We start from the raw sequence: 20,584 nt of genomic DNA on the forward strand, positions 1-20,584 counted from the left end.
AGTAATTCAGGAAGCACACTATGATATACTATTTTACCACATGGAATAAGGGATGTAATGTTCTGGCAAGAAGTGTGCAACTAATTTAGGAGCTCTCTATTTAAAAAGAAAACAAAAAGGTTAAAATTAAAAATTCTGAGGTTGCAGTGATAATGGCTTTTGAATTTAAAACACCAAGCACTCCTACATAAAAGGTAGGTGAATATAAAGAGTGTAAAAACTTAACAAATCAAAGGTAACAAATGAAACTGTAATTAGTTTAAAAATGAACATTAGATCACAGCTTAAAAATCTCTAGTTTATTTCTAACAAACACCACTTGATGCTTGACTCACAGGCTTTATTTACATTTGTCTACAGTATCGTTTCCTTATGAAATGAACTAGTACAGCTTAGTTAAACCAAATGAAATCATAATCATCAGAATTGTCTATAAACTACTATTAGCTAAATTATAACCTTGCATTTGCTTAGTACAGCCAAAGTTTTAAATACAGAAAGCACAAGAATAAACCAATGGTAACATGTAGAATCTAGATCATCTGGGCAATTTAGAAGGTAGACTTTCAAAAAGTCTGAGGCACAAATACAAGAGAGTAAAAGTTCTTGTGCAACCTACATAAATGCAGCAAAGAAAAATAAGACATAAAAACACGGGAAAGCTCACTGTAAAAATATTATCAAAATATTTCTACATAAGATATTTTGCTTTCATTGTTAGATCAGCTGAAGACAAAAACATTCACTTTAAAATAAAAAACATATTTTTGTTTGGTCTGTCTATGAAATATCTTAAAATGTCGTAATTTTTATTTAAATTGCAGCAGACAATGTTATGGGGGAAAAAAACAAGAAACAGAAATCAATACCCCATAACAAAAAGCCCCCAAGCACAAGTGTTGATTTCCCTTGATATACTTACCTTGCATTGTCACTGGAAACACTGTTAAGAGAAACCTTTTTATTTTTTAAACCAGAAAACAAACTGAAGCTCATGTGACCAGATTTTGAGAAATAAACTCCGAAAGCATTTTAAGCCATAACTTATTTCAAATGAATAGGAAAAATAATGATTTTTGCTTACATCATGCAGAGATAAGCATTAATTTGTTATTCAGAAGAAAATTATATGCAGTGTGTTTATAGTTAACATTTTGAGGCAAATATTCACTTAAATTCACAATGTCTCCATTGGCCTTTCACCAAAAGAGAAATACACTTAAAAACCTTACTTCAATTTGCTCATTAACTATGATTTAGCCTTTTCTACCATATTATATTTGATAACTAGATTTTAAAGAATATCACACAAAGCTTCTTAAAATATGGTAAACAATCTGAGATGTCTTTATCAAGCAACCATATCAGCAGAGAAGTGATAAACTGTTTAACTTTCTTTTTTGCCCCCAATTATGTGTCAGAAAGAAAAATAAATACCACTTCTCTCCTTCTAGACGTCACAAGATTCTTTTGCATTAAATGTGGTGGAGCAAAAAAGTAAAGCTGGATAAAAGAGAGACAATGATTCTAAGGCACCCTTAGCATAGGGAATTTCAAAATAAAGACATTTACAGTTGGCTGCTTTACAACATAGTTTACATTTTTTTCGGTGAGAATCACTTTGACATCCATTAACAGCATAAACAAGTTGACTTGTTTTCCATAAATACATTGTTTCCAACTAGTTTCCAGTCTTGCCTCCATGCCCAAAGTTCAGGCAAGCCTAGGTAATCCTGTCTTAGCCAATGGACAGGATGTATTTGAAAATGAGAAAAATGGGTTTAAATTAGGAAGCAAAGTACTTTGTTATAGCTGAAATGGTTTTAAATGGAGCAAATGGTTGTAAATAATGAATGACAGAGCATCTAATTTGGGACATTATGGCTTAAAATGCTATTTACTTTTAACTTCACAAATAAACACAGCTGTATTGTTTTGAAAAGCAATGAAAGGCATGCACCTCTACTAGCAGATTTAGCACTTCTGACCAAGTAAAACACCAACTTCTTTAAAAATATGCTTCATGCACTGTACTGGATTTTTTTAAGATGTAAATTTTAATGCATTATTTCTTTTTTGAACTTGAACGGGAACCAGAATGGGATGATCCAGAAGATGACCTGTGGCGTCTGTAAGACATAATGGAGAAAGTAGGCATTCTAGTAAGCTAGAACTGAATTTCAGCATTCATTCTTAAGACTGTGAAAATATACAAAATTCAGTACCATGATACTAGCAAAAAAATTAAAAACTGAGATAGGAACTTACACACATAAAGTTATCTGACATTTAGACTTTGGATATGAGCCCAGTTATGATACAAATACAACTTTAAATTCTCTATAGTTTAAAAAAGTTATCCTCTCATTTCAAAATATAGCCACCTCTCAATTATTTAAGATATTGAAGAAAAGCCTTGCAAAAATGTGTAAAATTACAGAAAATGCACAACAAAAGCATATAGACTTGGTAATGGAAGTGTGACTAAACCAATCCCTGTGACACGGTGTAGAAAGTGTAAGAAGTCTATGTAAAAAAGATACAGCAAGGCTTCTGTGTATGATAAAATATATTCATAAATAAGTTTTGGAAATCTAGGTCACACAAGATGACTGTACAATTTGCTATAGGGTTATATTCATGCAGCTAATATGAATAAGTCAATATCAACCTGGGTAAAGTAGTGGTGTTCCGTAGGGGTTGGCCCTGGGCTCAGGGTTGTTTAGTGTTTTCACCAATCACCTGGCTTATGGAATAGAGAACATGTTCATTAAGTTTAGATGACAACAAACTAGGGGGATTATATGTGGCTAAGATAAAAATTTGCAGAAGTGGTAAGAAAGCAACAGAATGAATTACACTCAAATACAGAGTAATTTTTTTTTACAAAGAAACAAAGGCAGAGAAACAAGACTGTGTGTAATCTTAACATCTAAACTCCAAAATGTGAAGAAGCAAAACTAACCATTCTGTACAAGTAGGAATCATGAGATAATCCTACCACTGAACCCAGCAATTATCAGAGTTTACATAATCTTTATTTTCACAAGTTAATAGAATATGAAAAATTTGCAAAAACTACAAATAAAGCCATTAAAATGACTATATAATTGAGAACAAAGAGAAAATTAATGAAACTGAGTAGCCTGTTGCAGAAAAGGCTGGCAGATGACAGTTGCACTCTCCCATTGTTAAAAGTGTCAATACAGATAAAGTAACCTAATAAAGGTCTTTTTGAAAAAGATTTGGACTGCAAGATGAAAAATGTATGAGCTACAAGGAATAATTTCCTTATAGATAAAGGGCATGAAGCAATTTGCTGTGGAAATGCATTTACACATGTTTAAATGAGGACAGATTCCCAATGATCTGAAAGTTAATTTTTTATTTAGATGCTCTAGAATTCCTGACTTTTAGTATTTAAAGAGGCATAAGTACAAAAGTCAACTCATAAATTACTTCAGCGTATAGCTTCTGAATTGCAATCTTGAAAGACAGAAATAACCGAGAGTTGGCTATAAAAATTATATATAGAAATAAAAATTTAAACAATAAAATGATCAAAGAATGGTTCGATCTACAATTCTAAACAACCTGATCAAATTACAAAGCATAAACAAAGTAATCTGTTTTTTTGAAGTTGAAAGTTGAAAAGTAGAAAGTTGGAACACAGGAGACAGTAAAAATCTAACCCTTGACTAGAAGTTTACTTTATCTATTAAACACACTTAAGAACACCCATTCTTATTTCTACAGAAACCCAAACCTTTCGGGTGACCGTGATCTTGTTCGTCTTTTTTTGCGATCACCAGATGAAGAAGATCTAGAACGACTTCTCTTTCTGTTCCTCTCAGGAGAAGATGATGAACTTGAATAAGATCTTTTTCGTGGGGAAGAAGAGCCCCTGTGGGACCTGGAGCTGGATCTTCATCGATTGAGAAACAAATCAAACATTTCATTAAAAGAAGAAATAAGGAAGATTATTTAGTTTAATCAGATAGCTCCAAAAGTAACAGGATTTATAAAAACTATAAAAATTTTATAAGGAAGAATACTTACTGCTTACTCAACAGAAGACTTCTGGATCAACCAGGAAAACATTCTACTTAGGTATATTATTTTAATTTCATCTCTTTAAAATTCTATATGTAATTAAAACCCTGCTTATTATATCAACATAGAATTTAAGACTTGTTTTAAGGCTTTCCAAAGTATACACAAATATTAGAGTATTATAAAATCGGCAGGTAAATGCATTAACAGGACTTTATGTTTAGAAACTATATCCTTCATCCTTCCATTTAAGGAGAAAATATGTATCATATATTACTTCCTGAGGAAAATAAACATAATCACTTCCTAAGGAAAATAAACATAATTCCATGTGGAATTACACAACCCATTAGTTAAGCTGTTACAGAAAAACCAGGTATATGGGACAGAAACAAAAGACTAGTAAATGTACCAAATTGCCAAATCTTCAAAAAGAAATAAAAAGTAACTTCAAAATGATTTATATTTACAATGCTTATTTTTATGAAAACCCACTATTTATGAAGTATGAAGTGTTGACATTCACATGCTTTAGGTAGAAGTAAATGTGCAAATGTTTAAATACAATTTTTTTTCTTCACTTGTGTATTTTGGTTGAAGGAATTTAGCTCAAACTTCCCAAAAAATTCACCTTTGGGCTTAAAATAAAACCAGAAAGCCCAAAAGGAGAATTCTTTGGAAAGTTATAAGCAATGAAAAAATGTTTGGGAAGTATATGAAGGCTGTTCTGTAAACCTTAATTATAATGGTTCCCAAAGGGAATACCAGAACTTAAGGATTTTTACCTACAAAGCACTAAAATATTGATGCTAAATAATGGTAACGATAAAAAATATATTTGCTCTCTACTATTTTTTTTTTTTAGACAGGGTCTTGCTCTGTTGCCGAGGCTGCACTGTGGTAGCATAAGCATGGCTCCCTGCACCCTCCATCTCCAGAGCACCAGTGATCCTTACACCTTAGCCTACAGGAACACACTACCATGCCTGGCTTGTTGTTTTAATTTTTATTTTTAGTAGAGATGAGGTCTCACTATGTTGACCAAGCTTGTCTCGAACTCCCGTGCTCAAACAGCCCTCCTATCTTGGCCTCCCAAGGTGTTGGGATTACAGGCGTGAGCCACCGAGCCTGGCCTTGTTATCTATTTCTTATTGGCTTATAAGGCAAATGTGCAAACCATTGTCTTCTCGTTAATGTGTTTACACTGTGGTAGCTCTAATGCTAAATTTCATTCAAAGCAGTAAATACTTTTACCAAAAGAGCCATTGTTAGACTTCAATGTGAATTTCCACAAATAAGGAATTTCAGTCATTTTGTTATTTTTATTTTAGATACCTTTAGTAGGTCATCATAAATTAACTTAAAAACAAAGACAGCATATTTTGACTAAGTACAAAAAAATTTCTCGAGATTCTTTCAAATTATGTTTCCCTCTATAGATCTGACTACATGCAACATGAATGTTTACAACACTACTACTACTTAAGACCATGTCCTATCTAAACCAACTATACTTCCTGATTTAGTTTTTAGTGTTTTGTGCTCTATAAATAATATTCTGTGTAAAATTAGAAAGGAAAATGTGTATACAGTACTTCCTAGGAACTTTATGATATAAATGGCAAATATGTTTCTGAAAACAACTGCCTTGCAAAGCAGAACCTGTTTTGAGGTAGGGTTATTTTTCCTCATTTTAACAATGAAGAAAATTTTTCTTTTTATTTACATATATAATTTTATTTGAACTACTACTATTTTTTTTTTTTTTTTTTAGATATGGACTGACTCCTCTGTCATCTAGGCTGGATTGCAGTGTTGTAATCATGGCTCACTACAACCTTGAACTCCTGGCCTCAAGTGATCCTCCCACCTCAGCCTCCGAAAGTGCTGGGATTATAGGCATACGCCACTGTGTTTAACCTTAATATACTAGAGATGTGGTGAGAAGACTTGGCTTCATCTTCCTATTTCATCACATCTTATCGCCAAAATAACAAATGCTGCATAATGCAAAATAGCCATCTTATTTCAATCATGGGAATGTCTTGGCACACTGCTGGCAATGGAAACATCTTATGGTAAGAAAATTAAGCCGAGGCAAGTGCATTAGTTAGCTAATGCTAAAATAAAATTGACAAGTAGAAGCAAAATAAGGGGAAAAAAAGCAGCAACACCTTCTGCAGCCTTTAAATATTTTTCTCTCTGCTTTACAGAGAGATGCTACCTCATTCACCTTGATTTCGACCCACGAGATCTCGAACGTTCTCTGGAACTGGAACGAGATCTTGACTGCGAACTGGAAGAACTTCTTGAACGGGACCTGGAACAACATGGAAGGATTTTTTTTTCCAGGACCATTTAATTGAACTTTGTGACATGAACACTGAAAGAAAGATAGGTATTTGAGTTCATTTTCATATAAAAAGATAACTATACAAGACACATACTTTCAAAACACTATTGTAAATAAGCTTTTTTAGTAACAAAAGATAATTAAAAAAGAGCTATCACTTTCCAAGTGATAAAATTACCCTAAAGCCACTCAACTGTACAAATAAAACATTGAGTATTATCGCTTTATTACAAAAACACTGAATACTTTCTGTTTACAAGTAATTAATAAGAAGCTACCCAGAACTAATACATCCAAGAAACAGAATGTGGCAGTTTTTACTTAATTTCTCTAAAACGTCTCCATCATTTTCCTTTATAAATTCCCTTCTACTTCTGTTTCTAGTTAGTACAAAGCTTTGAAGGTTGGCATGCATGTATTTCATCCCTATATTTTTCTGTATACTCAATGCTTATAGAATTAAAGGAAGAATATATAATTCTGTCACTATTAGACAATTACATTTTTGGACAATATGACACAGGGAAATATGGTCCATACGAATTTTAAAAATCACAAAACGCATTAATCTAATTTGGAATTATAATTTGTTCCTTATAATAATAACCTGCAGAAAAAGATCACTATATTTTTACCACAAAATTACTGGTTATAGCCCTACTTCCTTAAGTTCTCAGGCTTTGCTGTGCTCAATTAAAACATATCTAGTTGCTATATACTAACAGCTAATATTTTATTCCTAAATATGATTAAAGTTGCCCATGCCATCAATTAACTGTGATTAAGGTTTTTTAAGAGGAGTCTGTTAATTTAAATCACTACTTTCACTCACCTAAAATTTTATTTTTATTGTTAACTATAAAATCAGAGATTACATATTTTATATCAACAAACAAAAGAATATTCAAGTACACCAACTGAGTCCTCTATTTAGTTTACTCCTGGATATCTCAAAATTAAGAGCATTTAGTCAACAGAACTAATATGGCTGAATTTGCTCCTTTATTCAGAATACTGATACCAAAGCAGACTATTAAAATACTAACAAGCAATGATTTAATTAATACCTTGAAAATTTCTGTGCTAGCCTCCAACATCTTGAATGAAAATACAGATCTTCCCTTAATTTCTAAATGTAAGCTATCTCTTTGGCTTAAACATAAGTGTATGTAAGGATTTAATTCAGTTTTTAAGTCTATTTTAGTCAGAAGCATGAGGCCAAAATATGTTAAGGAAGTTTCATGCCAAGACTTTACATTTCTAAAAATACTGGACAACAGGTATATGGCACTAAGCTGAAAAATTATTTAAATGTTGACTTGAATTAAATTTTTAAAATTAAAGTTTATTTCGTCAAGAAAAACAAAATTTATAAATAAAAAAGTTAGATACTGACATTTTGACTGGTGTTACCCTTGACCTGTACCCGTTTACCTGGACCTAGACCTTGAACTTGAGGGGGAGGATGAGCGTGATGAAGATCGTGAATGTGAAGACCGAGACTTTGAGCGGCTTCGTCTATTAGATTTCTTTTTATTACTATCTTCTTCTTCACTGGCATCAAGATTATATTTTGAGAGATCAGCATCATCTTCATCCTCATCCTAACAAATTCAATTATAAGTAGACATTTAGATATTAGTGTTACCTACCAGAAAAGATAAAACAGCTAAGTGTACTAAACACCTCCATATGTATGTATCACAGGTATCTCAGCAAATTCATTCTGAATTCTAAAATTCACCTACTAAACTCATCTCAAAGAGATCTGACAACTTTATCTCGGGTATTGCAGACATACACCTGGAGGTTATACACTCTTTCTCTGTCACACATAGTGCAACAACCCCATTAGTTAAAAATTTTTAAGTCTACCTCCTTATATAAAAGTCCTTGAATCCACAACTCTTAATCTTAGTTAGAAACTCTGTTCCTTCTTCTCTAGTATATTACAGTAACCTCTTATCTGGTCTCTTCAAATCTGAAGATCCATTCTGCCTCTCTAATATCTCAACACACTGAGTCATCAGAAACACCGGCCAGATAAATATCTCTCACTTTTTTCTTAAAAACTTTAAAACTGGCTTATTATTTCTTTGGCTGCATTTCAGAATCTCTTATGATCTGGCTCCAAGGTAGCCTTAATATGGCATAAAATTTATACTCTGGCCTGACAGAACAAGTACCACTGGAATTGTGTGCTGTTCCCCTTATCTCATTCTCCCCTCTGCTCTAACAGTACTAGCTTAGGTATGGTATTTTTGAAGGCTGCTGGCTTATTTCCTATTTAGGGAACCTGTATTTGCTGTTTTCTGAGATGTGCTCTCATCTCAGCTCTTATTGGTGGCTCCTCCTTATCATTCAAGTTTCAGCACAAACTTCACCTCCTCAGACATTAACCAGCAGCAAAAACCAAAGCTGCTTTTAAACTGTTATTATATCATGTGTCTTCATAACATTATTGCTATCAAAATTACATTGTTTATTTATATCTTCCCTCCAGTAGAACTGAGTAAGAGAAAGGTGGTTCTGTCTTGGTCACTACTGTATCTCCAGAACAACAGTGTTCCAAGTACAAATAGTACTTGGCAAAGCAGAAACTCAAAACCTTTGTGAGAACAAAGGAAAACACAGAATATATTTTCACCAAGTGTCTAAGATTGTCAAAAGCACTCAGGTTATGGTATAACTCAAACAAGACAAAAGGGAAATAAGAAAGTTGTTCACCTCATCTAATTTATATTTAGAAAGATCTTCATCCTCATCCTCTTCTTCTCCCTCTGATTCTTTATCTTCAACTTCCTTTAATATAGATGCAGGACCAACTGCTTTCCCTCTGTATTTTTTCTTTTTGCGTCCAAACTAGAGAAAAACAATTTCAAAATATCTGTCAGCTGGTAATGCATTAAACCTAATGCATTTTTCTAAAAAATTATTTTTAGATATTTAAGTTTTGATTCCCTGAAAATGATCAGTTGCTGAAGACTCAAATTGCACTTACAAAAATAAAGTATGTTTAAAAAGTTTTCCTTTGCATTTAAGAAATTTTTCTATCATTTTTTTTCTAATTTATATTCAGCCTGAACACCAACACACAGCTTACCTCATCATATTCACCATCAGATTCTTCTCTTTCTATATATTCAACATTTTCTCTTTCATTAAAACCACCACCATATCCTTAAAAAAGAGGGTACAAATTGTTACCCTATGACAATTCATTTAAATATTAAACACATCATACCCAAATAATCTCCAAACAACAAAAAATCTCATCAACAACAGCTGCCTATCCATTTAATAAATTACCAGTCTTTAAGAAAGCATACTAGAAGTGACCACAGAAAATAAAGATAACTTAGTTGGAACATCATATGGCTATACTTCAAGCTTTTTTGAACTTCAAATTGTCCTATATGACTCATTAAATCCATAGAATGTACTAATGGAAAACATCTCAAACTTCTGCTATAACCAAGTTTTAAAGGACTTTCCTCTATAGTTTATCGTAATTCTTCTGGAAACAGTAGGCTCATTAACAACTAAGCATTAAATTCCACTGTTTACCAGTTGCAAATACTCTGAAAAATCTTCTGATACACTGAAATTTTGCTACTTTAAAATGTAGTGGGCCTTATTAAGAGCTTGGAAAAGTCCTAATTACATAGGCAAATACAGTAACACAATAAAGGCCATCCTTCGGCCTTGGTTAATTGGTTTTTATGTAATTGTTTTTTAACACATAGGTAAAGGTCGCACACGTTCTCTGAATTCACCATTAAATTTTGAAATTAAATCATCCTATTAAAAAGTAGTTGAGATTGGCAAATCACTATTCTCTCATATCAGAACCAATGTATACAATTCAATTGGCAAGTCTCTGGCATAAGCTTAAAGGAGAGACTGAAATTTAAAAAATGAACTAGTTTTAGGAAAAGTGAGCTGACATATTATGAAAAAGTCTCCATGGAAAATTAAAGAAGTATGTGTTGATCAAGAGTAATACAATCTTGTAATCCCAGCACTTTGGGAGGCCGAGGCGGGTGGATCACGAGGTCAAGAGATCGAGACCATCCTGGTCAACATGGTGAAACCCCGTCTCTACTAAAAATACAAAAAATTAGCTGGGCATGGTGGCACGTGCCTGTAATCCCAGCTACTCAGGAGGCTGAGGCAGGAGAATTGCCTGAACCCAGGAGGCGGAGGTTGCGGTGAGCCGAGATCGCGCCATTGCACTCCAGCCTGGGTAACAAGAGCGAAACTCCGCCTCAAAAAAAAAAAAAAAAAAAAAAAAAAAGAGTAATACAATCTAACTGGTCACATACTCCAGTGCAATATCAGCACATAAGGCCAGTGTTCTAAAGACTTCATTAGTCAGCAAAATATTAAATAGATTTATAATTAAAAGATTTTTAATAAAAATTAGGACTTATAACTTAAAATTTGCCTATCATTAGCATTTTAAAAATCTTTCTACAATTTCACTTTCTGAAAAAAAAACCCACACTAATGTAACATATTTTCTTCATTATACTAGTGAAAACTTCAAAATACTTGGAAGTTAATATTTTTAAACATACAGGGATCTAGAGAAATAATTTACAGAGAAAAAAACCCAAAAAGTAATGACAAACATGGAGAGCTCAAAAATAAATTATAGTAATATGAGAAAGTGAACTATAACTCACATTTTTCATAAATATGTAAATAAAATTATTTTAAAATGAGTATCACAGCTAATACAGAACAATTTTCACATTTTCTCATACATGCCACAGAAAAAGCAGCAAAATGGCTGACAACAAAGACATTAGTAAGGTATGTTATATGAATCCAGACCATAGAAAGCTAGCTCGTTAACTCTTTCCCTACAAATGGGAAATACACTAGTTCCCTATGATGAAAAAACTGAAACGTATCATTTTCACTTAATATCTGAGATAGTGTAATCAACGGAATGGTATGTTTGTTTCCTTCATTCTAGCGATTTAAAGCAATGCAGGTAGTGCTGTATAAATTGGTTTCTTATTTCCACTCTTGCCACCACCTCTCCTAATTTCTTCTCCACAAACCACAAAGAAGAGTGTTTAATTCATCCCTGGGTAACTCATCTTTCACTCTTAGCTTAAGCATAAGCTTTGTAAAAGAAGACTTCATTTCATTGGTGCTGTAAATTATTTTGCTCATCCAGGTATCCCCAAGACCTTGCGCAGTGGCCTACAAATATGTCTTCAAGGAATGAATACAGAAAATACAATTCTGGAATCATTTAATGAATTTGAATTTCTTTGGAAGGCTTTAAAAAGCAACCAAGAATTTCTGTAGATTTTAGTATCTTACAATGAATGTGTATTTTCAAATTTGTCTCACAGTATGATGTAAAAAGCTGAGGAAGGGCCAGGAAAGAATCAAACACAGGTTTAAAATGAATGTTTGGATCAGGATTGTGACAATGGAAAAAAAGAGGAAAGGGGGGATGAATATAACATGTACTTCAAAGGAAGAACTAAGGCCTAAAAGGAAAATTCTGTGATTCCATACTCTGAACAATTAATTTAACTCCTGAGAACTTATTCTAAGGAAATAATCCAAAAGAATAAAAATCTCAATGTACTAAAATTGTTTTTGTGCCATTATCTTTAATTTTTTTTTTTTAAAGAAAGCTGACAAAAACAATAACAACCCTAAATCCTGAAACAGGAAAAGTCAATTACTGAACAATTTGATGGAATTATGCAGAAAAAGCCAGCTATCTTTCAGAGGTAGTGAATTACATTCCCTTTTATTCATATCCTGCCTGTGTCATGCTTAGGAAATGCTCCCTGAACCCTGTACTGCTTTATTACATATAGACAAAAGAAATTGGAAAGCAACAGAGTAAGTTATTTCACACCTTCAAGTGTTACCAGCAAATACAAATACTTGTAGCTAGGTAAGTGGGAAAGGTTCAAGACAGCAAAATGACTGAAAAATGACAAAGAGTAAAGAAGAGTGAGAATTTATCACTATAAAATTTGCTTACTTCTCTGTTAAACTATAGTTCTTGTGATAGTGAAACTATAAAGAGTCAGGAAATAGGTCAAGGAGAATGAAAAGAGAAAAAGTTTTTAATTTTGAAACTGTTAAAAAGATTTTAGATTTTATCCTAAAAGCAATCAAAATGGGCTTTTAAAAAAGGGAGTTTTAAATCTGGAAATAAAAAAACCATATGCAGAAACTACCTAGGTGGCTATTTTTCCATAAAACATAGTATCTTTGCCTAGGGTGGTAATGGAAAAGAATTTTTTGAGTATGGGAGATACCAAGAAAGAGCTATCTAGGCTAAGAAGATTTCCAGCTTATGTAACAAATGTATGGTGAGTGGTACTAATCATGAGAAAGAGATCATTGGAAGAGGGTCAGGTCCTAGGGGGAAAATCACAAATTCAGTTTGAATATAATGAGTTTGACATTCGCCTGGCAATGCTGAACAGGCTGCTGGATATATGGGTCAAAGAAGTCTGAGGTGGAGACATAACTTGGGCATCATGCAAAGTTACTTAAACCTTGGGCTTAGAAGAAAACACCTAGAAAATAGAGGAAAGAAAGAGGGCCAGAGATGGCCACGAAGAATCTCAACATCAGTGGCCAAAAGAAGAGAAACCTACAAAGGAGAGAGAATATACAAACAATAAAAGGTGGGGAGGCAGGATGCGTTGCATACCTTCGGTGAGGGGAAGAAAAAAAGGAGATCCTTGTCAGAAGACCTTAACCTACCTCATCAGTGGAAAGGCAAAATCTCTTCCTAAGAATAAGGTAGGATTTGAGGGTTGAAAAAGGAAACAAAAAAATCTAGGACATTATGTTACAATGTTCCCACATACAAGAATATAATTTTTTAAAAAGGGGTGGTGGGGGAGAATAAAAATAGAATTTCTGTTGAAGTCTACAAGAGCCAGGTCAAAAAGATTCAACAGTGGCCCTCTGATCCCTAGAAGCTAAACAGACTGTGAAAATGGCCTAAAGTTAGAGAGGCAAAGAAAACAGGAAAGCAATTCACCAAGTGTAGGTCTGACAGGGTGACTACATATAGATAGAATCCTTTGATCATGTGACATATGAGCAGCTGAATGACAAAATCAGATTTGAAGTATACAGCTAATGTGGTTGGGCTAATTGCTGATGATGGAAAACTATATGCTATTAGGAAACATTTTAATCTCACCAGTAACACACATAGTGATCAGCTATTGTTTAGGCCAATGATTACTAAACACCATCCAAACAACCTGAAGATTTTTGGAAACCTACTGCCAAATAACTTTATCAGTTCTGTACTTTACAATCTGTATTTTAAAAAGTTTCTCAGATGATCCTAACACATAGCTAAGTTTCAGAATTATTGCCTAAGCTTTAGAAGAACTTTAAATGGTGTGGCTTTGCCCTTTAAGTCACAGTAGGCTATCAAAAGAATTAAAAAATGATATCATTATATTATTACTAGCAACAAACACGTAAACCACTGTAAAGGAAAGGAGGAGAATACTTCTATAAGTATTATGCCCCTACTTGTTAGGGTAGAGGTCCTTAATACTGCTATTTTATAAATTGTGAAACAAAAAATCTGTATGTGTACATGGGGTGAAAATCCCCAGTGAAAAACATTCAGTGCAGAATACACAAAATCCTCACTTACTGTGCCCTTAATCGAAGGTGGTGCAATTATTGTTTCAACATTTAGTTCTTTAAAAAAAATTACTTAGTTAAAATGTGGTTGTGTCGTACCTGTTCTTTCTTCTAATTTAGCATACTTTGGAGTATTACACATATTACACTCTGATCTTCTGGCCCAATTCACATTGCTGCAACTTTAGAAGTGAAAAATGTCAAATTAGTAGGCTATAACATAGGTATCATATTTTTAGATATTTTAGAATTTTAAAATAAAAACTAGGATGAAACTATCATAAAGAAACGTTTACTAAGTGGTAATGTAAACAAAGAAAATGTACAATGGTCTGAAGAGTAAATGTGGGTTCCAACAACAAAGTGAACAATTTAACCAGAGAAGCAAAATTTATGCAGTATGAAGTGCCTTTGTAATTTTGAGAATTAAACGATCAACTATAACCACAGGTCAGGTATCACTAATCCACAAATCCAAAATTCAAAAAGCTTCCAAAATCTAAAACTTTTTGGAAGAGGACATGACATTCAATAGAAATGCTCACTGTAGCATTTCAGATTTTCAGATTAGGGATGCTGAGCCCACAAACATTTCAGATAAGTGATACTGAACCAGTATAGAAATTGATGCCTTATGAAAAAAATATCACTTTAAATTAAAGGTTCCAATAATTTCTCAGTCTCTGAATTTACCTTAAAGAGTATGGTTATATCCTATACATGTTAATTTTTTTTTTGAGGAATCACTTCAAGCACTGAATTCCACAGCATACCAAATCCCGTGACCAAATCTGTTGCTGAAAACTTTTCCAATACAAATTTATAATCTAGCAGATCAGAAAATTATTTAAGACTCTTTTGTCGGGAATAGTGGCTCATGCCTTGCCTATAATCCCAGCACTTTGGGAGGCCAAGACAGGCAGAATGCTTGAGCTTAGGAGTTCGAATCTGGGCAACATGGTAAAATCGTCTCTACCAAAACTACAAAAAATGAGCCAGGCATGGTGGCGTGCCTGTGGTTCCAGCTACTCAGGAGGCTGAGGTAGGAAGACTGCTTGAGCCTGGAAGGTAGAGGTTACAGTGAGCTGAGACTGCCCCACAGCACTCCAGCCTGGGTGACTGAGTGGGACCCCATCTCAAAAACAAAAAACACAAAACAAAAAATACAAACGAACAAAAAGAGAAATTTATTTAATATTCTTTTCTGATTTAGTCCTCTTTGAAACACAAGGGATTCATCTGCATAGAGAAAAGATGGGAGTTGGAAAAATCAATAAAGAATTGAATTAAATCTAAACCTGAAAATAAAAATCATTATGAAACCTACCTATAATTAGGAATAATTACTTATGGCACACAACTTATGACTCTGACATTATTTTGTAAATAGGCAAAATGAGTTTTGTGGTGTATTTCACACTAACAATACAGTCTAAAAATTTGGGAAATTTTTCAATAACGAAGTAGGCCTTAGTACTTTTAAGTACTGCCACCCCGCAACTGGTTGTTAGCTCACCATAAATAAGTATTTGTTTATCGGTACATACAATCCATCATAGTAACAACTATTACCATTAAAAAAATGCAAAGAATAATTTAAAATGTCTTTACACTACACTTAAAGATGAGACTGAATAATAATCAACAAACTTTTGATTTAAAGGGTTATCCTGGTTTGTCAATGTGACTAATAAAAGCTGGTAATATAAACAAGTAATGGCCAGATCTATTATTTTGGAATCAGACAATTTAAAACACATACGTTTTACACTGCCAGTCATTAGCACTAAATAGGCCTCGGCTCTTTTCTGCAAGTGTCTTTCCTATTTCAGTGCCCCCAGCTTTCATCATCTTGGCCTCAGTTGTCTTCTCTGAAAACAGAAAAATCATGAAAGATGAACCTGGAGAAACAAAGAAATGAAGTATATACAGTATAAACAGAATCTTCCTTAAATACTTACCCCGACCACATCGATTACAACTGGTTCTTCTAGCAAAGTTTACATTTCCACATCTGAAACAGAATAAAAAGCATTTATAAAAATTTAAATATGTAAAATTTTGCATTTTAATGTGTCCTCACTACATATCTGGAATCCAGAACTTCTAATTCATCTTAGTCATGTTAATGTCAATGTTACCTACCAAAAAAATCCTCACAATTTATTGGGGGGAAAGTATTAGTTCTGGAGTCACAAATTCAGCATAAGAAATCTCAATCTACCATTTACCAGTTATGTGGTCTTGGTTACGTTACTTAGGATCTTTGCCTCAAGTCTTCACATTAGCATATATCATTAGTTATAATCTCTTTAAAAAGTTGGAAGTGAGTTTACTCTACTTCAGTAATTACCTACAAGGTATCAGGGAGTTTTAAACTCTAGGGGTGGAACAATGAGGAAAAAACCCTACAAATCAAGGAGGGCTTCATGGATCTTACTGAAATTATCTTTTTGCAGGTGGTAGGTAGGATGGTAAGAAATCAAAAATGATAGGTTGAAATGACTAAAAATACAAAAACGTTCAATAATTGTAAGTAAACTGAGTTTTACAGGGCATTTCTCAAACCTAAGACTTAGCTGAGAAAAGTGACACAACCACCAAAACCAATCAACTCATGTAGTACAGCATGACTTTATGCTTATGCTCAACAAACTCAAACCTAAAGAATTACTGGTTCACTCATATGACCTTAGTAGTGCACGTGTACATGCTTAAATTTTTAAAGGCTGATTTTTAAAGCCTTATACTAGAATACAACACAGATGTGAAATATGAAACACTCTAAATAATGCTTAGGCTAAGTTTTTCCCCTAAAAATATTCCTTATGACTCCATTAAGTATGGAAAATATACTCTGAAAATGTTTCCTGGATTTATATATCTTGTACAAGCAACATTCTATTCATATATTTGTAAATGAGTTGAAACGCACTCTCCTTGATTCCTACCTCAAATATCTACCTGTGCTGTCATTAAAGACACTGACAAAAGCATATTATTTTACAGGTAACAACAAAAGTCAGAAGCTGCTGTTCTTTTGAACGTTTTCAATAATGTCTTTCCACTCAGAGCAATACCATTCACAACATATAACTTTGGTTCTATTCATATCATCTGTTAGGCTTGTACTACTCCTTCAGGTCATCTTAATATCAATTACTATCAATAGCTACCAATTAGAATTTGTCATTGTTTACATACCCTATCCATGTTATTTTATGTATTAATTATAAAAGAGCAATTCTATTTCTATTTTTTAGCAGTTAAATAGTAATAGAATTTTTAATTAAACCCAGGTTTGTTCCAAAGTTTTTGCTGTTTACAATAAAAACATCTTTATGGCTAATTTAGGTACAAGAAATAAAAGTTTTTATCTGAACATGAGTTGTACATTATATTATTTTCCATGTTATTTCTGAATAGATAACACCTATTTGTGAACCCTTCAAAAAAAATCTGATTAACAATTTAATACAGCACATTGGCTTCAGCAACGATGTCAAAAAGCAGAGCCAAGTAACACATGTGCTTCACGGCTGCAGGCATCTTAAGGGCTGAATAGGCAAAAACACAGGCCTCTTCCCTCCTTTTAGGCTCTAAGGAGGGGAAAAGCCCAATTCTTGTGGAGAAATTAATGATCGACAAAGAAAATGGTCATTATTTCCCAAACCAAAGAGGGGTAGAGCTTGGGAAAACGGGTAAAATAGTGCGGAGGAAAAGTTTGAGTAAAAATACAAAACAAGGTGAACTACAAGAGACAAACGGACGAGTGCGAGAAAGCACCATTTTCCGCGAACAAGAATAAAGTTCTGCAGGGAAAAGTCACGTGGGGGAGATCCAACACCAAGCTGGCCTGACGGAGAGATTTCCTATCGCTGAAACCTGGCCGGGGCGGGGGTGGGGTGTGGGGGCAAAAAGGTAGGCCATCTTGCACTCAAAAGAGAGGCCACCTTGGAGAGGTAATGTCGAGGAAACGCTGGAGACATATCTAGAACAAAGACTCCGGGAAAGACCTCTCTCAAGAGGAGACTGGGAGCCTTCCTCCCGCCCGGGAACTGGCGGTTCGCCGCCTCAACCCTTCTTAAGGCACGGGAAATCACAGAAAAAAGAAAACGCCGCACGGAACTGGGAAAGCCTCCACTAATAAACTTCGCCCCAATTCAGGACCCTTCTTAAACTCACTTTTTGTCAGGGCAAATCCAGTCCCCGTCACTGACTCGGAAATTCTTGGTCGACATCTTGAACGCCACCAGCACAGCCACCCGCAGCTATGTCTTCACGGGAGAAAGCGGGCCGGGGACTTTCGGCAACTCGGGGCTGTCCCGACACCGCCTGACTCCCGCCTGCTACTGCGTCAGGGTTTGACAATGAGGGCACTGGTCAGGAATTCAGCTTGAACACTGTTGTCCAGACTAACAGGACTGCGCTATTGTTTCTTAGATGAAAAAGTTAAAATACAAATACCTTTTCTAGGACTAAAGTAACAGGCGCCACAAGGACAACCCAGGCAGGAGGACTTCGTGGCACTAGAAGCCTCGGAGAGCCCCCTACAGGTGGGAGGACCCTAGAGTAAAGTACTTCCGCTTCCATAGGCGGAGCTGGAAAGGTGGAGGCGGAAGTGATTGATCAGCTCAGGGGCGCGAGGTTCGTTTGTCTCCAAGTTTTTAGAGAAATTTTATTTTACTAAGGCACAAGAATTCTGTTATTTCATACACATAGGCTATCGTTTAGAAACCTTTTTTAAAAATACATAAATAGGTGTAACAGATAAGTAAGCAGCATGTACGTGGGAACCAACTGGTAATTTAAAAACTGAGATATTGCCAACCTTGTTTAAATTACCAGTGTCTTTCTTGATTCCATCCCATTACTTTCTTCCAGAGATAATACTTTCCCGTATTTGGGATTTATTTTCTTGCTTTTAAAAATTTAATTTATATACTTTGTTAGTCCAAACTGCACCATTTTTGTAAGCCCCCTTGCCGTTTTACAGGTCTTAGTCAAATTGAAACATTCCACGAGGTTCAGGTGGTGAGAAACAGCCTGCCTCTTACTATATTCTGCCGGGAGAAAGTGCAAAGAACACCACATTCCACTGGAGCAAGGGCCAGAACCACCTCATCCTGGGAACACTTATCAACATTTTCCCATGCAGCAGGCCATGGGCCCCCAGACCACTCCAACCTAGGTCTATAAATCACCCCAGCCTGTAAATAGCAGTGGGCACTGGCGTTAAGCTGGTCTCCCACCTCTGTAGGTCGTATGCTGGTTATAAAGCCTGCGTTTGCTGTTAAGCCACCCTCTCTTTCTTTAACACTGGCCTTCCTTTCAGAACCTAACATACATGAATGTTTACTTTGATGAGCTGTATCTGGAGAGTTGGTTATGTACTCTTTTTTTGTTCATGCAGCATTATGCTTCTAAATTAATCCTAGGTAATGGCATGTAGAAGTCTATAGGTGTAGTTCTGTTATTTTCACTAATGTATACTGGTAATATTCCTTGTGACAGTTTATTCCTTCTGTTTACCAGACTTGGTTTTACAAACAACCCTAGTATGAGCATTCTTATGCATAGATTATGATATATAAATGCAAAATATTTTTTAGAATACAGCATATACAGTCATGCCTCACTTAATGATAGGTGTATGTTCTGAGAAATGCCACCTTCCGCAATTTTGCTGTTGTGTGAACATCATAGAATGTACTTACTCAGGCCTAGCAGTTTTAGCCTACCATACACCTACACCTACGCTGTATGGTATAGCCTATTGCTGCTAGGCTACAAACCCGTATAACATTTTATTGTGCTAAATACTGTAGGCAATTTTAACAGTATTTGTGTATCTAAACATAAAAAAGGTACAGTAAAAATATGGTGTTATAATCTTTTAGGACTACCTTTGTATATGTGGTTCATCATTGACTGAAATGTCTTTATGCAAGTGTGACTATATTTAGGAGAAGAATTGTTTAACTACTCTCTAGTTATAATTGTTTTTTTAAAATCTGTATTATAACATTTTGGTTATCTAGGAGTTGGCAGGTATTGATTATTTTTCCCTTGCAAGTTGGGCACATTTTTCCATTTCTTTTATGCATGTAATTATAGAGTTTATCCAGGACATTTTGCATATTATGTTGCATAGACTGAGTCCTGTTAAACAGCTTTGAGGAATGTTGCTTTTTATTTTGTTTTAGGAGGCAATCGATTGAATTTGTTTCGGGTCAAAAGTTCAGTCTCATCGTCTATGAGTACTGGTTCCATATCAGCTGGGTTTTCAAAGGCTTTGCTATGCTGCTTTGGGTCTATCCTATACTTACAACACTCAGTGATTATTTGGGGATGTTAGCAATAGTTTAATGTGAAATTCAGTTTTGCTATGCTATTTTGTGTCTGTCCTGCACACGTTCAGTTTAGGTGTGAACACAGAACTTGTATGGGTTCATACATAGAATTAGGGGATCCTCTTCTCTAGCTCTCTCCTCTTACATTCCTCTCCCTTTG

General features: G+C 34.6%; 1 protein-coding gene across 2 annotated transcripts; it reads right to left on the minus strand.

The window, feature by feature from the left end:
• Positions 1-277: 277 nt before the first annotated feature.
• Positions 278-18,518, minus strand: ZRANB2 (zinc finger RANBP2-type containing 2). Of its 2 annotated transcripts, XM_003921417.2 has the most exons (11): positions 18,257-18,518; positions 16,033-16,085; positions 15,834-15,942; positions 14,171-14,253; positions 9,510-9,586; positions 9,134-9,268; positions 7,841-8,010; positions 6,287-6,373; positions 3,767-3,925; positions 2,672-2,746; positions 278-2,129 (listed from the first exon to the last, which is right to left on the minus strand). In XM_003921417.2, the coding sequence occupies exons 1-10, from the start codon at positions 18,310-18,312 to the stop codon at positions 2,713-2,715; spliced, it is 963 nt and encodes a 320-aa protein (XP_003921466.1). In that variant the 5' UTR covers positions 18,313-18,518; the 3' UTR covers positions 278-2,129; positions 2,672-2,712. The 2 variants fall into 2 exon arrangements, with proteins under 2 accessions (XP_003921466.1, XP_003921467.1); XM_003921418.2 differs by lacking the exon at positions 2,672-2,746.
• Between the last annotated feature and the right edge of the window lie 2,066 nt (positions 18,519-20,584).

The sequence above is a fragment of the Saimiri boliviensis genome, chromosome 11 (genome assembly GCF_048565385.1).
Source record: "Saimiri boliviensis isolate mSaiBol1 chromosome 11, mSaiBol1.pri, whole genome shotgun sequence".
Taxonomy (NCBI): Eukaryota; Metazoa; Chordata; class Mammalia; order Primates; family Cebidae; genus Saimiri; species Saimiri boliviensis.

What these genes read in the sequence shown, in the direction of transcription:
- ZRANB2 (XM_003921418.2), bottom strand. Translation starts at nt 18,312, where the DNA reads ATGTCGACCAAGAATTTCCGAGTCAGTGACGGGGACTGGATTTGCCCT. An exon ending in TTGTAATCGATGTGGTCGGG is followed by an intron (nt 15,943 to 16,032) that starts GTAAGTATTTAA and finishes TTCTGTTTTCAG; the next exon opens with AGAAGACAACTGAGGCCAAG. An exon ending in AGATCACGGTCACCCGAAAG is followed by an intron (nt 2,130 to 3,766) that starts GTTTGGGTTTCT and finishes TATGTCTTACAG; the next exon opens with ACGCCACAGGTCATCTTCTG.